The 20,780-nt window shown below is 36.2% G+C and overlaps 1 protein-coding gene across 3 annotated transcripts; it reads left to right on the forward strand.

The window, feature by feature from the left end:
- The first annotated feature begins 1,698 nt into the window (after positions 1-1,698).
- On the forward strand, positions 1,699-20,011 carry gc2 (guanylyl cyclase 2). 3 transcript variants are annotated; one of them, XM_084403686.1, is made up of 21 exons: positions 3,182-3,415; positions 3,634-3,699; positions 4,036-4,899; positions 5,937-6,241; positions 6,323-6,671; positions 6,763-6,847; positions 6,956-7,052; positions 7,136-7,261; positions 8,085-8,165; positions 8,295-8,471; positions 10,346-10,502; positions 10,600-10,749; positions 11,079-11,227; positions 12,035-12,198; positions 12,339-12,531; positions 12,697-12,871; positions 12,958-13,056; positions 16,157-16,251; positions 17,094-17,179; positions 17,263-17,351; positions 18,759-20,011. In XM_084403686.1, exons 3-20 carry the CDS (start codon positions 4,146-4,148, stop codon positions 17,348-17,350), a joined length of 3,330 nt encoding a protein of 1,109 aa, XP_084259812.1. In that variant the 5' UTR covers positions 3,182-3,415; positions 3,634-3,699; positions 4,036-4,145; the 3' UTR covers position 17,351; positions 18,759-20,011. The 3 variants fall into 3 exon arrangements, with proteins under 3 accessions (XP_084259811.1, XP_084259812.1, XP_084259810.1); XM_084403685.1 differs by lacking the exons at positions 3,182-3,415; positions 17,263-17,351 and adding an exon at positions 1,699-1,827 and having other exon boundaries at positions 7,139-7,261; positions 18,759-19,004; XM_084403684.1 differs by lacking the exon at positions 17,263-17,351 and having other exon boundaries at positions 18,759-19,004.
- Positions 20,012-20,780: the final 769 nt, after the last annotated feature.

The raw sequence follows: 20,780 nt of genomic DNA on the forward strand, positions 1-20,780 counted from the left end.
GGATGCACCTGGACAAATAAAATGGCCTCGTATATATATTCCTGTATATACCATCATGCAAAGCGGTCATCATCAGCCCTAATGGCTCCCCCGATAAGGCTGTCCATACCATTACAGATCACCCACCATGCTTAACAACTGTCTATACAGACAAGGTGTCCTTTTTCAAACATGAACCATCTGGATTTAGACCACATTACGGTTTCCTATTGCTCAAGGGTCCAGATTGTGTTCAGTTTATACTGTATGAGGGTTATGCTTCATTGCATGTTACATTGCATAATTTTCTCCAAATATCAGCCAAGCAGTTCTGTGAAATTTATGAAAAGTTCATAGAGACTAGGTCAGAGAGGTTCCGATTCAGTTTCACGAGTTCACATGTTAATGAAATCTGATGTAATATTATAATGCGTATTTGGCTTGCTGTCCGGGGGGAGGGCTCCAAGCTCGGAATTCGGCCCGACCCCAGAGTAGCCTACTCCCCCCTATGAATGTATAGATCATGGGTATCTATGAGCAGACCCATCTGAATGTGAGGTGATGGGGTGGTGGCGGGATGCTGAGAAATTTGTCATGAGACAGGAGGTAAGGGAAGGCTTTATTTATACTGGCTTCTTCTCGTGCTGATTGGATGATTACCTGAACATGCTCCTCCTGAACTTTGTTACATAAAACTTCATTTTGTGCTAATTTTATTTTTTAATTATCTATTGTTGTATTTAGCAGCTATCCTATGATGCAGTACCATCTTGATCATTCAACTCATGTCTAAATTTGATCAGTCAAATTGAGTAACACCGTTCGCAGATCATTTGCTTTAACCTTACAATTATTTCATCTAATCGCTCAAAACTAGACATTCTTTTCGTATATAACACAAAAGGTGTTTTGTCAGACAGATACGGTGAGGTGTCCTTCTAGCCCTGATCTATATCGGGGGGGGGGGGGGGGGGGGGGGGGGGCACCCATCAACTGTTTGGTCGACCTTCTTCAAAATGTCTTCTTTTGTGTTCAGCAGAAGAAAAAAACTCATAGGTTTGAAACAACTTGAGGGTGAGTAAATGATGACAGAATTTTCATGTTTGGGTGAACTATCACTTTAATAAAAACTCACCTCATTCACCATTCGTAATTGTGATCTAGTTTCTTCAAATGTGATGTAGTTTCTATACACACACACATGCACGCACACACACACACACACACACACACACACACACACACAGAGAGAGAACTGGATCACTGGGCAATGTTTAGAGTTGTCTACTGGTTACTACAACAACAAAGATTCATAGCATATCATTGAACTCCATCTGTTTTACTTCTAAACTATATGTGGCATCCAAGTATTATAAGCCTCATATTAATTCTAGAATCTGGAAGTCTGGAATGATTTAGAGAGTTTCCATTCCTTATTAATCAGTGGTAAAACTGTTATATTGGTTTTATTTGCTATTCTAGAAGGCATGTAGATCTAAAAAATAAATTAAAAAAAAATTAAAAAAGAGTCCAAATCAAAATATCTTGAATTTTAACTAAGTAGATCTAAATGCCACATCAAGACCTGCAACTTCTCCTATCTGTCACCAGAGGTCATGCTTTCCACAATATTATGAATCATCATTTTCATCACGACTGGCTCACATGGAAGCTCCTCTGTCTGAAGGTTTGGGTGGCAGCGAGGGAATGTTGTGAGGCAGCTGATCGGCCACAGTCTTTCCATATTCCACAGCACAAACTCTGACATGAGTGTGACACATTTCTCGTTGCCTTTCCCCTATTGAAATGTCCTCTGGATGACCGCAGTGATGCTAGGTCATTGTCATGGTGAGTAAATTATGAGAATTATGGATGAGAACAAAAATGCTTTGATTGTGAGCACATAAAACATAGAAAAATGACACATGGGAAGTTTTTAAGACGAGGCTTTACTAAAACATTCTGATTGGTCCAGGATTTCATCTCGGTCACTCACTGCATAAGAAAGCAATTATCTGGTAAGGGAAAGTATTTGTTTTGGATTGCAGAGTGGGTGAAGGGGACATATGGAGCAGATAATGAAAGTGAACCGCATAGTAGGCTACTACAGTATGCCACTTTTGTTCCTAAAACGTGGCAAACTTTACCAAAATTAAATGTCGATAACAGAGCATACAGGCACTAAGATAATCTCACACAGCTCTAGGTCACAATTAATATCCGTCAAGAAGAGACAACTGTTGGGAAAACATAGCCTACTCATTGGATTCTACTGCCCCCCTTTAGTATGCGTCTACTGCCCCCTTTAGCATCCGAAATAGCATACTTTCCTATCCCTACTATATGGGTAAAAAACAGCATGTGACAAAACTTTTGTCACAAAAGAAGTATTTCCGAATTCACAGTACTCATAAAAGACTAGGCAAGAATGACCTACTTTTTCTGGTGCGATTCTGAAGTGCATCTTTTACTATCCCATTAGGCCTCAGGAGAGGATTTATGAAAGGCAATGAATGTAGTAGGCCTACGTCCAGATTGTATTCATGCTACACACATTTAATACTAGAACATACTTTTTTTTTTTAGCGGTCATGAATAAATTATTCAAAATAAGTACCTACTAAAGACAGTATGCAATTTCATATGCAACCTTTCTTTCTCCTTTGCCGGTGTCCTGACTCCTGACTTGAATCCTATTCCTACCATAGACCATAAAAAATTATTCCTACCCGTCAAAGTGCCCTACCTGGGCTTACTGATAATTACAGATCTCACATCAATATTTAATATTTATTGGAAAAATATATGCATTGTTTTAAGAGTAGGTTTAGGGAGGTATGGATGTTAATAAAGCCTCAAACCACATAAATATGACGCTGGTAGCTCAGCCTTATAGGTAGCATTTTTCTTTGTCGAATTGTGCTACCTACTGTTTTAATGGGAGGTAGCCAAATCTGACAAAGTAGGACAAGTCGATAGAACACCTGCTTGCAGAACTTTGGAGTCCCACAATTACACAACGATAAAATCTATCCTATTCATTATATCGACATTTTGGGTAATAATAATAATAATATGTATTTTTTTTAGCAACAATTACCAGCAACTGCTATATTTGGAAGACCATGCACAACACTACAATGTGTCCATCACACAGGCTGAAAATTGGATTGATATAATCTTCAGGTTGTTTACTGAGGTCAGCAGTGGCATGGTGCACAGCAGAAGAGAAGATTATAACTGTAACTCAGTTCTGGATGGGCCGTGATGATCGTACTTGCTGCCCATATTTGGATTTATTTCTAGGCAGATTTGCAAATAACAAGAAATAACTGATCACACTGATTTTTGCATGTGGTTATATTGTTTCCATCGAGAGGACTTGCAACGAGTTATGGAAATGAGCAATCAGACATCACTTTGCCAGTTAGAGTAGGTAAGTCAAATCCAGTGGTTAGTTAATTAGTTAAGTATTGGTAATGCTAGACTGCGGTTTTTAACACTGACAACAATAACACTAAAATGAATCGTACATTAGGTACATATATTAGCAAATCTAGGTAATGAATGTCATTGGTTGTTGTTTGTACTACTGTCAGCTTTTTTTACTTGTTCACAATTAAAATGATTTACTTGTTCATTTCTGTATTTCAGCTGTGATGGTCATAGTAAACTCAAGTAGCAGCACAAACATACTTGGATAATCACTTTTAAAGTCCTGTAAGTTTCATTTGGACTCTGTTTTGATTAAGATACCCAGTATAATGTTGGACATTCAGTAATGGTTGTATTTTTGGGTGAACATGATAATAGTAATGTTTTATTTTGATAATGCTGAGGTGACCAGCCTAAGCATTACTGAATTATACTGTACTCTTAACAGGATTTCAGCAATCCTCTCCCTTCAAATCCTACACCACTAATAACCAGCACAAATGTATAGATTTAATCTTATGCACTTTCTTCATTAATGCATTTTTGCTGTTCTGAAAGCATTTTTACCACATACAATGCTAATTAGTTTACAGTCAGTTTACCTATGTTTATTTTTCTTAGTTTGCTGTTGCTGATGGAATGATTGACATTAAGGGCATTTCTCATGTGACAGTGAAGGAGCTCCACTGTGTGCCAACCCACCAGCTACGTGGCTGACCCGTTACTTTGCAATGCAACGTTCATCCAGTGCCTTTCACAGCTTACTTCCAGCATTGGCCACCAGAGGACTCCAAACCCCTGACCAAAGACCCAATTTCTCTAATAATCATAAACATACCTATTTATGTTTCTGGCTACTGTGGTCCACTGTAAGCCTTCTGTGCCTCTTCCCTGCCACCTCTGCTGCCACTGTAAGGATTGGGGTGGTGGGGCCTTGGTCATGTGACCCCCTCTTTACCAAAGCCCAGCCCGGCGTGGCTGCGCGGTTAGCTGTGGAGCACATCAACAAGGACCCCTTCCTCTCACAGGGCATCACGTTCGATTATGTCATCCTGGAGGAGGACTGTGAGACATCTCAGTCTTTTGCCCGTTTTCTTGGTTACTATAAACAGGCATCTGGGTTTATAGGTCCAGTTAACCCAGGCTACTGTGAAGCTGCTTCTCTCTTAGGAAAGAGTTGGAATAAGGCAGTGTTTTCCTGGTCTTGTATTGGAAATGAGCTGGAAGACACCCGCAGTCACCCTACGTTCGCCCGAACCATGCCCCTCCCCTCCCTTGTGCTGCTGAGCTTCATGCACCACTTTAGTTGGGCACATGTTGGCATAATTTCATCAGCTGAGGATGTCTGGGTGGAGGCGGGTTTAAGGCTGGCCAATGCCCTGCGTGGTCATGGAATGCCTGTTGGCATTGTGGCATCTGTTCGTAATGACCACACCAGCGTGCGTAATACCCTGGTCAAGGTCAAGAAAGTGCCGGAGCTTCGTTGTGAGTTTAAAACACTGCTAATGTCAGATTATGTATTGATAATGTATCTGCTCTCATGTTAAACTGTAACATTTACTATTGTTTTGGACACACTAGTTCCATGTTATTCCATAATTTACACTCCAAATGAGTTTACTTCACAACTTTGCTTTGATACTGATACTTTCTCATTATTTACACTACTTTTCAAAAGGTAAGTCGGTAAGATTTTTTTAATGTGTTTGAAAGAAGTCTCTTATGCTCACCAAGGTGGCATTTATTTGATCAGAAATACAGTAAAAACATTAATACTGTGAAACATTGTAATAAAAAAAAAGTTTTCTATTTTTACATATTTTAAAATGTAATATATTCCAGTAATGGTAAAGCTGAATTTTCAGCATCATTTCTCCAGTGTCACAAGGTCCTTCAGAAATCATTCTAATATGCTGATTTGCTGTTCAAGACACATTGAAATTCTTTTTTCAGGATTCTTTGATGAATAGAAACATTTTATACATTTGAAATAGAAATCTGTAACATTATAAATGTACATAATATCACTTTTGATCAATTTAATGTGTCTTTGCTGAATAAAAGTATACATTTCTTTAAAAATTTAAAAAAAAAAAATCTTTCTGACCCTAAACTTTTGAATGGTAGTGTAAAGTGAGATCCAAATGTCTAAGACCACTAGTGAAAGGCTTCTATTTATTTATTAATTAATTTAATATAAAACTTTTAACTACAAATTATATTTGAATTTGATTTAATCAATTATAGATTAGAATAATAAATATATATATATTTGTCAGCAGTTTTACTGAAAAGAAGTTCACATGAAAAATTTGCTCCTTTCTTGATTAGCATTACCCTAAAAACAGTTTATCATAAAAGTCTTTGGGGGACAAACATATATTCAGTGTAATCTCAGACAGTTGGATCCCACTGTATTAATATAATGATATAAAATAATATACAATACGATTTTACAAATGATTGCTTGTTTTCCACTGTGTGATTTGCTGATCTCTTCTTCTCAATGCTTTTGTTTGCAGTGGTCATCCTCGTTATGCACTCGGTGTTGATTGGTGGAGGAACCCAGAAGATGCTATTGGAGACAGCTCATGACATGCGGATGACCGACGGCTCGTTGGTGTTTATATCTTACGATACTCTCTTTTACAGACTGCCCTACCATCACATTACCCAGCCATCCCTGCGCTACAACAGCAAGCTGCTACGAGCCTACGATGCCGTGCTCACCATCACTATTGAGTCCCCAAAGGAACAGTCTTTCTACCAAGTTTTTGAAAAGGCCCAGGAGCAAGGAGAGCTGCCCAGGCACCTTAAACCACAGCAGGTACAAAGATGCTTTACAATGGGGCGTTAAACGGTTTCAAAACTATGCTAATAGCTAATGCAAAACCTTCACATTCTACAGGTGTCCCCATTGTTTGGCACAATCTACTCCTCCATCGTGTTCATGGCTCATGCTGTGCAAAGTGTCAGGGCTTCCGGTCAATGGATGTCTGGGGGGAACATCGCCCAAAATGCCCGAAACCTGCTATTCAAAGGTGTTAGCCTACAAGCAAACTCTTCTGACTTTGGCATGCTGGACTATGTGGTGCTGGACACAGATGGCTTTTCTTGGGAGTTGAAGCCTACATATCGTATAGAGATGCAGACAGATATGGTGCGCTTTCTGGGTCGGCCGATTCATTTTCCTCATGCCGGGCCTCCGAAAACTGATTCCAGCTGCTGGTTTACACGTGGGATCATCTGCCGTGGAGGTGAGTGTGTATGTACATGATACCGTGTTCACTAACACATCGAAATGCATGCATTTTATGTCATATGTAACAATCACCCTTTGTGTTACAGGTGTGAATCTTTTCAATATAGTTTTAATCTTCCTGTCTGGTTTTCTGTTCTTCTTCTTCTCGATTGGCTGTTCTTACTGCATCAGGTAGGCCTATTCATCAACGAATTATAACCTACATTTATCATAAAGTTTGTTTTCAGAGTGTGTAGACTGCAACAGTTTCTTTACAATATTTCTAAACTTTCTCTATAGGCGTAAAATTAATACGATCCGACTGGTGCGGGGACCGAACAAAATTTTACTGACTTTAAATGACGTCACTTTCATCAACCCCTCCCTGAGCAATAAGGTCAGTAACACATACATGTGCACACAAACAAACAAACATTCACATGCTCTGATAATTAATAATTTAACCCCCCATAAAAACAGAAGCTGAGCTTGGATGACAGCAAGGCCAGTGACACGAGAATGAGCAATTCAGAGCGAAGCCTCAAGTCTCCGTTCTCTAGCCAATCGCCAGCCACGCATGAAAATTCAAATATCGTCATTTATGAGGTAAAAGAACAACTCAATAAGTTATCCAAAATGGCTGATTTTCCTTCTTACTTTAAAATGAGTTCAAGATAGAGTGTTGATTTAACATTCTCATCCGAAATATCCCTCCCCAGTCCACATAGACCATTTATGAAAACAAAGCTGCAAATACGAGTCGACATCATTAGAAAGTGTCACGGTTACGATCATGTTGTAACCATTAACCGTGACCGCCCACATTTACATATCAATGTGATTTCAGTATTCAGCAGCTTGAACAACCTTGTTGAACAACAGTGTGAACTACACTACCGTTTAAAAGTTTAGGGTCAGTAAAATGATTTAAAAAAAATATATATATTTTTTTTTCAGCAAGGATGCATTAAATTGTTTAAAAGTGACAGTAAAGGCATTTACATTGTTACAAAAGATTGATAATAATAATAAAGAAATGCTTCTTGTGCACCAGCATATTAGAATGATTTCTGAAGGATCATGTGACACCGAAGACTGGAGAAAATTCAGCTTTGCCATCATAGGAATAAATACATTTACATTTTAGAATATATAAAAATAGAAGAAAAAAAACGTACCGACCCCAAAGTTTTGAACAGTATTATGCATGGAGATTATTCAATCACAAAAGAGGTCATTTACATATAGAAATCTTAAAAATCAAAACAGCATTATTTTCTAAGGGCCATATGAGTGGTTAAAAATGGTCATGTAAAACTAGATTATGACTTCATGTTTAAGTAGACTTCATAGAAAATTTTGTGGAACACTTGTAAGTCTTCTTTAATGTATACTACTTTGAACATTTACAATGTTTCTCATCCGGCAGGGTGATTGGGCATGGCTGAAACGGCTTCCGTATGGAAACTTCCGGAGCATCACTCCTAAAACCTGCGATGTTTTTGAACTGGTTGGTTTTGCCACTGATTTTACATAGTCAAACTTTAGGTGTAGTACTCTTTCTGTTGGTAGAACCACATTCTGTGTTCTCTGTTATTGATTATTACAAATTATCATACAATTGTTCTTTATACTCCAGATGAACGATTTGAGGCACGAGAATATTAACACCTTTCTAGGCTTCTTCCACGACTGCGGAGTCTTTGCCATAGTAACAGAGTACTGTTCGCGTGGCAGCTTGGAAGATCTGTTGGTCAACGACGATGTCAAACTGGACTGGATGTTCAAGTCCTCTCTCATTCTGGACCTCATCAAGGTACTCTTAACTAAGAATGTGATTAGTTGAATTTTTTTATTACGAAAATTGCCTTAACATTGAAATAAAGCAAGCACACATTTATAATGTCTTCTGAATTTATACCTAAATCGTGTCACAAAAAGAGACAATGAATTATAATATGAATATTATATATACATTACCAGTCAAAAGTTTGGAAACACTACTATTTTTAATGCTTTTGAAAGAAGTCTCTTATGCTCATCAAGCCTGCAGTTAAAAAAAAAAAAAAAAAAAAAAAAAACTGTAATATTATGAAATATTATTACAATTTAAAATAATGGTTCTCTTTTTTAATATACTTTAAAATGTAATTTATTTTTGTGATGCAAAGCTGAATTTTCATCAGCAAGTACTCCAGTCTTTGGTGTCTTATGATCCTTCAGAAATCATTCTAATATGATGATTTGATACTCAGTTATTATCAATGATGGAAACAGTTGTGCTGTTTAATATATTTTTTTGGAATACTTTTTTCAGGATTCATTGATGAGTAAAACGTTAACAGCATTTATTCATAAAAACAGCATTTATTCAAAATAAAAACATTTCTAACAATATAAATCGTTACCATCACCTTTTATCAATTTAACGCATTCTTGTTGAATTAAAGTACTAATTTCTTAAAAAAATAATAGTTATTGTTCCCAAACTTTTGAACGGTAGTGTATATTGTTACAAAAGATTTCTATTCTAAATAAATACAGTTCTTTTTAACTTTTTATTCATCAAATAATCCTGAAAAAAGTATCTCAGGTTATAAAAAAATATTAAGCAGCACAACTGTTTCCAACATTGATCATAAATCAGCATATTAGAATGATTTCTGAAGGATCATAAGACACCAAAGACTGGAGAACTTGCTGATGAAAATTCAGCTTTGCATCACAAAAATAAATTACATTTTAAAGTATATTAAAAAAGAGAACCATTATTTTAAATTGTAATAATATTTCATAATATTACTGTTTTTTTTTTTTTTTTTTTTTTTTTTAACTGCAGGCTTGATGAGCATAAGAGACTTCTTTCAAAAGCATTAAAAATAGTAATGTTTCCAAACTTTTGACTGGTACTGTGTATATATATATATATATATATATATATATATATATATATATATATATATATATATATATATATATATATATATATATAAAAATATATATATATATATAAAAATATATATATATATATATATATATATATATATATATTTTTTTTTTATATATATATATATATATATATATATATACACATAATTATATGTATTTTATATATATATAAACTTTTTGTCTACTGAAATTTCTTGGAAAGATATTTTTGCAGTGTTTCGTCAGCAGAACAATCCAGAAACACTCTATGTCTATAGAATGTCTATCCCTCACAGCCTCGCTTTCATTCTCGTTAGAAATCAAAAATGGCACTGCTGTGAATAAGGTCTATAACATAGTCTGACAGGAGAGGAAAGTTTGTTTTTCTGAGATGAGAGACTTTTTATTTCGTAACAAGTTACGAAAATAACATTAGAATAATGACACTGACATATAACCTGATAACATCTCATCTGACCGCAGATACTGAATCAGGACAATGCGTTTTTTGCATGGGGACACTCTGTACTTAAACTGAGGATGACAGAAGAGTCAACAGCTTTCATGCACGTCTTTCAAAATAAAAGTCTTGATTCAGAAAAAAAATATGTTGTTTCTTTGACTGGACACTCCACGACCCACTTTTAGCTCACGACCCACCAGTTGAGATACACTGCTCTAGTGTGTACATTTTTGTTGCATAAATTAATTTGCAGTTACATAACATGTATGCTTGTGTGTGTGTTTATGACTGGCATGCAGGGTATGAAATACCTACACCATAGGGACATTTGTCATGGAAGGCTTAAATCCAGGAACTGTGTGGTTGATGGGCGTTTTGTGCTCAAAATCACAGACTATGGCTACAATGAGGTGTTGGAATCTCAAAAGTTTCCTTATGTTGAACCGCCAGCTGAAGGTAAGGTTTATTGTGAGTCTTTTCTTATTATTTCTATGCATTTCCATATTCTTTTTCTTCTCCATAGCATGTTAATGGATTTTTTTAACCCCAATAGACCTGTTGTGGACCTCCCCTGAGATACTGAGAGGGTCCCACCCTGGTTTGTATGGCACTCACCATGGTGATGTGTACAGTTTCGCAATCATCATGCAAGAGGTGGTTATGCGAGGGCCTCCGTTCTGTATGCTGGAGCAGTCTTGTGATGGTAAAGTCACATGACACCACCATCTATACCAGGGTTTTTTATTTTTTTCAAACTTTTTGATGACACAGACACACAATTATGATGATCCCCTTTCAAGGCCCCCCTTCCTTAAATATAAAAGCTGCTGTATGTTATCATGCATAAATATTTTATAAATGTTTGTAAAATATCTGGAAAATATTTGCTTTCAAATAATTTAACACTGTATTAATGTACAAGTTATAGTAATACTGTACCTGTACTGTAACTATTATTTGACTGTATTGTTGTGTGAAGTTATTATAGTTATTTTACAATGTGTAAGTCTTTAATATATCTGGATCATGCAGAAATCATCCAGAAGGTCCGGAAGCCTCCTCCAATGTGCCGGCCCATCGTGTCTGCGGACCACGCTCCGATGGAGTGCATTCAGCTCATGAAGAATTGCTGGAACGAACAGCCAGAGAAAAGACCCACATTTGAAGAAATCTTTGACCAGGTGAACATCAGCAACACTGCCAGACCATCACCGTAAAGTCACATGATATTATTTCTATTCTCTCATAGAAATCAACAGTTCTGTAAAAAATAAATCCAGAAATTCATTGTATAAAAAATGCTTTGACAGTACTTCTAGTATGGCCTGTATATTTTACAACTAATCATATATTTCATTTCACTTACCAGAATCTCTTTTTTACTGATAACCACCATAGTTTTACAGGTGGTAAAATAGTATCAGAGTTCATCATAAGTGGTCTGTCCATAAAATACTCATACAACATCAAGATAACACACAACACTAAAAGAAGGCCATAAACATTAACTAAACAACATGAAATATAACACAAATCACCCTCTAATGTACACGATTCATAACAAAAATGAGAAGAAACATCTTTTCTTAAATAAAATGTAATCATATATGTAATGTCACATAGGAACTTCTGGGAATGTCCTTTTGTTTTTCACTGAAAAATTACATGGTAATTCATAGTTTTTACTTCCAAAAACAATAAATTAGACAGTATTTTACAGTAAAATTACATATGATGCAATGTTCAACATTTTACATTTTTTATATGGTAAGTTAACTTCCATTTTTCTGTAAAATTACAAATATTTTTACAGAGCAATTGTTAAAGGTTATAAGATTAAAAACAGAGATTACTGACATAGGTTCCTGAATAACTACAATGCAATGGAGACAAATAGCAGAATGCTTTGGTAAGCTGTTGGGATCACTTTAGAGCTCAGTATTCTTATATTCTCTGCCTTTCTCTGTATCCCTCTTATCTCTCTACAGTTCAAGAATGTTAATAAAGGGAAAAAGACCAACATCATAGACTCCATGTTGCGAATGTTGGAGCAGTATTCCTCCAACCTGGAGGAGTTGATCAGGGAAAGGACAGAGGAGCTGGAAATAGAGAAACAAAAGACTGAGAAACTCCTCACACAAATGTTGCCCCCGTAAGTGACCCATACACAGTCACAGTAATGACTTTACCATCACACTAAGAAATAATTAGGGAACCACTTTCATTCCCTTATTTGAGTAAACTTGTGCAGTTTTAAAGTGTCTTTTGTTCTCGTTACCTAATCCTCTGTAGGTCAGTGGCAGAGGCTCTGAAGCTGGGCACTACAGTTGAACCCGAGCATTTTGACAGTGTCAGTCTCTATTTCAGTGATATTGTTGGCTTCACCACAATCTCAGCCAACAGTGAGCCTATTGAGGTGGTTGACCTCCTCAATGACCTTTACACAACATTTGACGCTGTAATCGGCAATCATGATGTCTATAAGGTAACTTGCATTTATGAAATAGCTTTTTTTATTGTTTAATCACTGTATAAGCAAATGTGTTTGCTTTCACAGAGATTTCCTTTGTTTTGTTGTAACCATGTAACATTATTGTCATGAATATCATAATCTTGCAATTTACTATGTCTCTGTCTCCATTGCGTGCAGGTGGAGACCATTGGTGATGCTTACATGGTGGCATCAGGTGTGCCCGTGCCCAATGGAAACCGACATGCAGCCGAGATTGCAAACATGGCCCTGGACATCCTGAGTGCTGTTGGTACCTTCAAAATGAGGCATATGCCTGATGTACCGGTCCGCATCCGAATAGGACTTCACTCAGGTCAGGCGGATCCATGCCATTTGGTTTAAGATGAAATGTAAAAAATGTTGAACATTTCATTTACGTTATATATGCTTTCTTATTAGGTCCCTGTGTGGCTGGTGTAGTGGGTTTGACCATGCCGCGGTACTGTCTGTTCGGGGACACGGTTACCACTGCTTCTAGAATGGAGTCTACTGGATTGCGTAAGCATGTGACACTTGGACTGTTTCTAATTTCTAAGTACGCAAAGATCGGACTTGCGTTCTCGCGGAGACCAGTCTTGCCAGGGTAGCTTAAAAGAACGAGCTCGGAAGGACACAGAACGCATCTTTGTGAGAATTGAGATGCGCTGTGATCTTGTTGTTCATCTGACTGTTCAGCAGTGGGACAGCACCATCCAATGCAAAATGAATAAAACATAACATCACAGATGTCATAACCTATTAAAATATGTACTTACTTTCTTTTTGAATTTACATTAGTATTTGTGTAAATGAGTATGTATATTTAATGTTACGCTTTGTCAACTTTAAGATTCTTTTAAATATGCCAATTAAAAAGTACTACAGGCTTTCTCTAGGCATTCATAACTTTATTAAAATGATGCCAGATAAAACGACAAATGTTTACTTTCACGAGCCATCACGTATTTGCAAGCTTTCAGCGGGAAACTCTTTGAGAGTGAGAACCATGAGAACAAACTTACTGGCTTCCGTACGTCGTCCGCCCACAATGACTTCTGGGATTTTTAATGGTTCGATTCTCTTAAGTCTGCACTCATTGCATCCTCGATATCAAGAACACATCTGGGTACTTTCATGCATTCTCTGTTCTTGGATTCTTGAGTATTGGAATTGAACTTTGACGCTTGATGATGATGTAGTACAAGAACACAAGGACGCAAGATATATTATCTTACGCTTATAGGGTTAGTTCCCCCAAAAATGACATTTTTGTCATTAATTACTCACCCTCATGTCGTTTCAAACCCTTAAGACCTTCGTTCATCTTCGGAACACAAATTAAGATATTTTTGATGAAATCTGTGAGCTTTCTGAAATTATATTAGGCAGCAACATCATTGCAACTTTCAAGGCCCAGAAAGGTAGTAAAGACATCGTTAAAATAGTCAATGTGACTACAGTGGTTCAACCTTAATGTTATGAAGCGACATCAGAACAGTAGGGGTGGGGGAAAAAATCGATTCTTAGATGCATCGCGATGCGGACGTGGACGATTCTGAATCGATTCACAAACGTCAAAAATAGATTTTTTAAATGTTTTTTTTTCTCTAACAACGTAATATTGACGGAACGCAAAAGGTGGAACTCAGGGGACGTGCAGTGCCCGGACAGCCTGTTGCGTGCACATAACAGAGACGCATGATGGCTGAGCGCGAAATTCGAACGGCACCCTCTTCGTTAAAAGCTAACGTATGGAAAATTGGCAATTTCATTGTGACCTATTTTATATTTTTTGTATGAGAGCTGCTTTCTGTATTGTTTAGTTTTCACATCAATATGCTGTAAACCGATCTGTTATATGTACGTTATACGTAGGTTTACTGTACTGCCCTCCAGTCACAGTGTGTATCAGTGCAATGCCAGTCACAAAAAGTTACATTCTGACTGATGTTCATTCACTTTTTTTGTATAAGCTGTTTTTGATTGTGGTATACAGCAAAAATTTCAAGTCATAACTCTTTATTATTTAGTTGTGTATAAGAGCGGCTTTGTATGTTACTAATTATTCAGAATAGTCCACAAGCATTCTTTTTTAATGAGAGCTGCTGGTACATAATTCTATATTTTTTAACGAAAGCTGATTTTGATTTTGCTACAGCAAAATGTTTATTTATTTTTTTGTCTGAAGGATTATATTGCTCTTTGCACATAACAGGAGGATGTTGGTTAGAAGTTCATTATTAAAGGGATAGTTCACCCAAAAATGAAAATTCTGTCATCATTTACTCACCCTCAAGTTGTTCCAAACCTGTATGAGTTTCTTTGTTCTGCTGAACACAAAGGAAGATATTTGGAAGAACGTTTGTAATCAACAGATCTCGGTCCCCATTGACTTCCATAGTAGGAAAAATATATACTATGGTAGTCAATGGGGACCGAGATCTGTTTGGTTACAAACGTTCTTCCAAATATCTTCCTTTGTGTTCAGCAGAACAAAGAAACTCATACAGGTTTGGAACAACTTGAGGGTGAGTAAACAATGATAGAATTTTCATTTTGGGGTGAACTATCCCTTTAAATGCTAGAGATTCAGAATATGCTGAAGTTTGTATTCATTTACTACAAGTATGCTGCTAGTACAGGCACACATTTATTTTCCTGTTGGTTCTTTGCAATGTTGGGACATATGCTGGCAAATGTAATCTTACAGTTGACTTGCCAAATTTGGTTTATTAACCAAATTAATATAGAAAGTATTGGAAGTAAATTCTTTATGGGTCATCATAAATACTTTGCTTTAAAAGTACCAAGTGGTCACACAAAAAAAAGGTGCATCGATAATCGTTTTAGCATTGCATCGCAGCCCTCTGAATCGTAATCGAATCGAATCGCGAGGTGCCTAGAGATTCCCACCCCTACAGAACAGCGGCTCATTATTGGCTGGCTCCTGCGTCGGCATCACACATATGTGTCGTGGTGCTCACGTGAAAAGCGTCGGCCAATAGTGAGGCGGTATTCTGACGTAGAACCCGGAAGCGCTGCACTGTGTTTACTACGTGATCAGCGTAGCAGACTGACATGGAGGAGAAGAGATTGTTGAATAAAGTCGTTATTTTTGTTTGTTTTTTTCTGTACAAAAAGTATTCTCGTCGCTTCATAACGTTAAGGTTGAACCACTGTAGTCACATGGACTATTTTAACGATGTCTTTACTACCTTTCTGGGCCTTGAAAGTTGCAATGACGTTCCTGCCTACGGCTGGTTCAGAGACCTCACGGATTTCATTAAAAAATATCTTCACTTGTGTTCTGAAGATAAACTAAGGTCTTACAGGTTTGGAACGACATGAGGGTGAGTAATTAATGACATAATTTAAATTTTTGGGTGATTTAACCTTTCAAAAACAGCTTTAGTTTCACCATGAACAATTCTGTTTCTGTATTTCAAAGATCAGTCATGTATGTCTCATTAAATTAAAGTGATTAAAATTATTAACATCTCTATAATCAATGAAATTCAGTGACTGTATTCAATTGTATAATTTCCTTTGACTAGCAAGGAAATTGTTCTTAAAGTGCTAATTACATAAAAAAAGACACTTAAAGTTTGTGTGTTTGCAGCGTACAGAATCCATGTCCATTCCAGTACAGTGAAGATCCTGATGGAGATGAAATTGGGGTACAAAGTAGAGCTGAGAGCCAGAACAGAACTCAAGGTGAGTTCATCTGTAGGACAAACCAAAACATTTCATATGCTTTGTTTCACAATTACTTGTTTATACACTACTTCAAAAGTTTGGAGTCAGTTTTTTTTTTTTTTTTAAAGAAATTAATATTTTTATTTCGCAAGGACACATTAAATTGATCAATTGACAGTAAAGACATTTACAATGTTACAAAAGATTTTTATTTTAAACAAATGCTGTTCTTTTGAACTTCCTATTTATCAAAGAGGCCTGGAAATGTTTTCTCGCAGCAGCACAAGAAGTTTTCAACATTGATTAGAAATGTTTCTTGAGGATCAAATCAGAATATTAGAATGAATATCTGAAGAATCATGTGACACTGAAGACTGGAGTAATGATGCTGAAAATTCAGCTTTGCCATCACAGGAATAAATTACATTTTAAAATATATTGAAATTGAAAATAGCTATTTTAAATTGTAATAATATTTCACAGTATTACTGTTTTTACTGTGCTTTTAATCAAATAACTTCAGCCTTAGTGAGCATAAGATACTTCTTTCAAGAACATTTAAAAAATCTTACTAACCCCAAACTTTTGAATGGTATGTTATGGTGCATTATATACTACAATGGTTCGGTGATGGTAAAACCATGTAAATATGTAGTTGTTGTAAATCAGGCATTTTTCCCAAAATGGCAGCTGTATGGTATAATGTGCCAGTAATTAAAAGTGATATTAAGGTTTGTCTCCAAATGCGGTAAATTCTCGTACTTTTCTTTTACTAGTAAAAATAATTCTTGAGTGAGCCAGTTGATGGGTTTAGATCGACAGGTCATCTGAATGGATTGGATTTGCTCTGTTCTCCACAGGGCAAGGGCATAGAAGAAACCTACTGGCTCACCGGGAGGGAAAACTTCACCAAACCGCTCCCTGTGCCGCCCGTACTCAAGTCAGGGTAAGCGGAGGCCTTTCCGTGGCCTGTGTCCTGCAGTCTGTGTGTGTGTGTCTTCTGTTTATTTTCTCCAATGTATTTTTCAGGCAAATGGCTCATGGCTTGCAGATGGAGGAGATAGCCGCATACAAGAAGCGGAAAGCAGAAGCACAGCTTGCAAAGAAGAAAAACTGAGGTAATGTTATGCATGGAGAATGTATAACATTACTCAATGTGGCACAGGGAGTTGAGGGAGGTGGGGAGGACGAAAGGACAGGGGGTAAAGAGTCACTGCGGGAAGCTACTGCCAATTTTTCCCATTTTGGTTGGGTTCATTCTCCAATCATACACAAGACTCAGTTCTTCTACTTTCAAGTAATGTTTCTCAGATGATACTACATTATCCTACTGCTTTATCTTTCCACTATTTCAATTTTTTTCTGTTCATTTCTACAATTGTCAGTTTATACATTTGTACATGAAGTTTTTTAATGTAAAGTTTACTTTTAATGTAGTAGATTTTTTACTAAAGTAACCCTTAAATCAAAATGAAATTGTCTGTGTGTGTGATTTGGTGATGTCATCATTTCTGGTAACTTTGTACACCCTCATAGACATTTTTGGTCTTAAAGATTTGTGACTTGCCTAAGATAGTGGTTATTAAAGCTCTCTCCTTCCAGATTGGATGGCACTCTTCAGATATGGATAGCCGGCTTTTCAAAATGGATCGTCGGCTATGTTTGGCATGCTGTTATGTTTCTGTTTGTGTGTTCTGTCATGCTCTGAATGTCTTGTGTGTTCTCAGTGTTTCATGTAACATGTTTTAACATAGACCAAAACAAAGTATATATATATATATATTCACAAGTTACAGTGTTTACAGTGCTTTTCCAAGTGATAAATTGAAAGGTTTTTTGCATTATTGTTAATTATTGCTAATGTAGATAATCAAAGTCCCCCTGTAGTCAATAATTGTATCACTTAAAACTCATCTTTGATTTTTTCCTTGAAAAAAAATTCTTCATGCCTTAAAATAGCTTGAATGTAACTCTACACCCTTGCCTCATTTAGTATACATGCTTTTATGAATATGCAAATTAGCCCCGCCTCCATTCGCTCAGACCAGCTCAGCGATCCACTCGTTGACAATCACACGTTGACGTGATTGGTTACAAGGTAGTTTGTGACGTCAGAAACACCAGCTATTTCAAACTGCATTTTTGAGACTGTCTTTGGTAAACTGCAATTTTAAGGAGAAAATACGCAGGAATGGTGTTGACTTATGACTTTGCACAAGGTTTGTCTTAAAGCATTAAAAACACCACATAGACATATAAACCACTTTAAAAACTTGATTTTCACCACAGGGGGACTTTAATGTTAACAAATTGAACCACTTTTTTATATATATATAGATATATATATATATAGATAACAGATATATAACAGTTAAATTAAGTTGATATTAATGTATTCTTAAATATACTTTCTGCTGTTTTTGTGGAACAAAAGTTTTTGACGGACAGTCAAAAACATGTGATGTCATTTGGTGATGTTTTAGATACACTAAGGTGTGATCCTTCTTTGTTTTTCTATGTTACAGAAATGAATCCAAAGATTTTAAGGTGCTGCTTAAGAAGGCGGTGAAGAAGATCTCCACTGTGCGTCAGGTGGCTCAGCTCACCCTATCCGATGAGGGCAATGTCTTGATCCACCATCACTGATGACCTTTTACCTTTGCCTTTTTGAACCCACACCTGTACGCAGAATGAAGTGGAATGTGAAGAAATGGAAAACAAGTTAAAAGAGCACCAAAACATTCTTTGCTTGTTTTCAGTCTGTTTTTCGTTTAAAAACACCTAATGAAGCAAGCTTGAGTGTACAGTTTACTGAACAGGGACTTCTCTTAGTTATGGTAGAAAGTCAGACTTTTTGGTAAAACCAGTGCCCTAAGTGGGCTGGTGCGCACTATATTTTATTATACTATATTTTAATCTGTAGCGTACCCTCACTTTTTCTTGCGTACCGGCACTTCTCCCATGTTGCTGTTACTGTGACCACAATTCCAACCGTTGGGAGTACCTGCACTTTTTTTTTCTCTCACTAGAACATTAGAACATTTGCTTTGAAGAAGCTTTCAACATATCGAACCATACTGAACCTATATGGCTGTTCACCGTCCTATAAGATAAACCTTTCATTTGGAGTCTTGGTGGTTCACCTCACTTAACATGTACAGCTTTAGGAAACACAAGCTACATTTCTGTCCCATTTCTCTATTCTCTACATGAACAACCTTTATGAAATGAACCAAAGTCTCACAAGAAGCTAAATTTACCCTGTGGGAATCCACCGCTCAGCGAAAGAATGGCGTCAGGTCCGGCTCAAAGACTTAACACATAACAAATCAATTCACACCATTCACTCTCGGATTATCCCTCTTAGAAAACATGTCTGTGACTGAAGAAAATAGTAAATATAGTATTGAGAGAAATTAGAAAATCCCACATAATTGTGCTACCAGTATTAATATGGTGCATATGGGCCTGTGATGATTCGAATATTATAATTTTAGATAGTACAAGTGTTCATGTGTTCCAGGGAATAACTACAGTGGCAATTTAAATGATATGATTTTTATGAGTTTTTGTTTTTTGTTTTTGGAAGTGTTTTCTACATAGATGGTCAGTTAGCATAATCTATAATAATAGGAAAACCAGGTTAGACAGAATATCAAAATATGTATTACAATGCATGAATCCATATTGTGGTTTTAGAAGCAGGATTAGCGTATGTATACCGCTAAACAGTTTTGTGTCGGTGAGATTTTTTTTAATAAATAAAAATAGTAATATTAAGAAATAAACTGTTTTCTGTTTTAAATAATAGTCTTCAGCGTCACATGATCCTTCAGAAATCATTCTAATATGCTGATTTGCTGCTCAAGGAACACTTATTATTATCAATGTTGAAACCAGTTGTGATGCTTAATATTTTTTAGGACATATTTTATTTTCACTTTTCTTTGATGAATACAATGTTAAAAAACTGCATTTATTTGAAATGGAATAATAGTATACATATTGTTAAAAAAAAAAAATATATATATATATATATATATATATATATATATATATATATATATATATATATTCTGATCCCAAACTTTTGAATGGTAGTGTATATATGTGTAGACAAATACTACTATTTCATTAAAAAAATTATTGAAATAAATTCCACATGTACTGTAAAAATAAAAATAATATCTGAAAATATCAGGTGTCATTTTTTTTTTTAATTAGCTATAGTTTAATACTGAATGTGCTAATGTGCGTGTACTGTATTTTAATGTCTTGAAATACTTTGCAGTCACACTGTAGTCAAAGAAATACAGTATAACAGTGCCCTCTTGTTATTATTTCAGTAAACGCAGCAGATGGCGACCTACATTATCATGCCCTATGTGGATTATCCAGTACATAAGACTGCAGAGCCACTAGGTCACCCCTAACCAGATTACCTTTTTTCAAAACCTGTTCAAAAACTCACAGCAAGATTACCCAATACTTTATAGATCGTGATTCTTAATAATTATTAACTGTATCTTCCTATTCTCTCAATGTAA

Source organism: Rutilus rutilus, assembly GCF_951802725.1.
Source record: "Rutilus rutilus genome assembly, chromosome: 3".
Taxonomy (NCBI): domain Eukaryota; kingdom Metazoa; phylum Chordata; class Actinopteri; order Cypriniformes; family Leuciscidae; genus Rutilus; species Rutilus rutilus.

Coding starts and splice junctions, on each gene's coding strand:
- gc2 (XM_084403684.1), top strand. CDS start 4,146: ATGCAACGTTCATCCAGTGCCTTTCACAGCTTACTTCCAGCATTGGCC. Junction 6,242..6,322: donor GGCACCTTAAACCACAGCAG/GTACAAAGATGC, acceptor CACATTCTACAG/GTGTCCCCATTGTTTGGCAC. Junction 7,053..7,135: donor ACCCCTCCCTGAGCAATAAG/GTCAGTAACACA, acceptor CCATAAAAACAG/AAGCTGAGCTTGGATGACAG.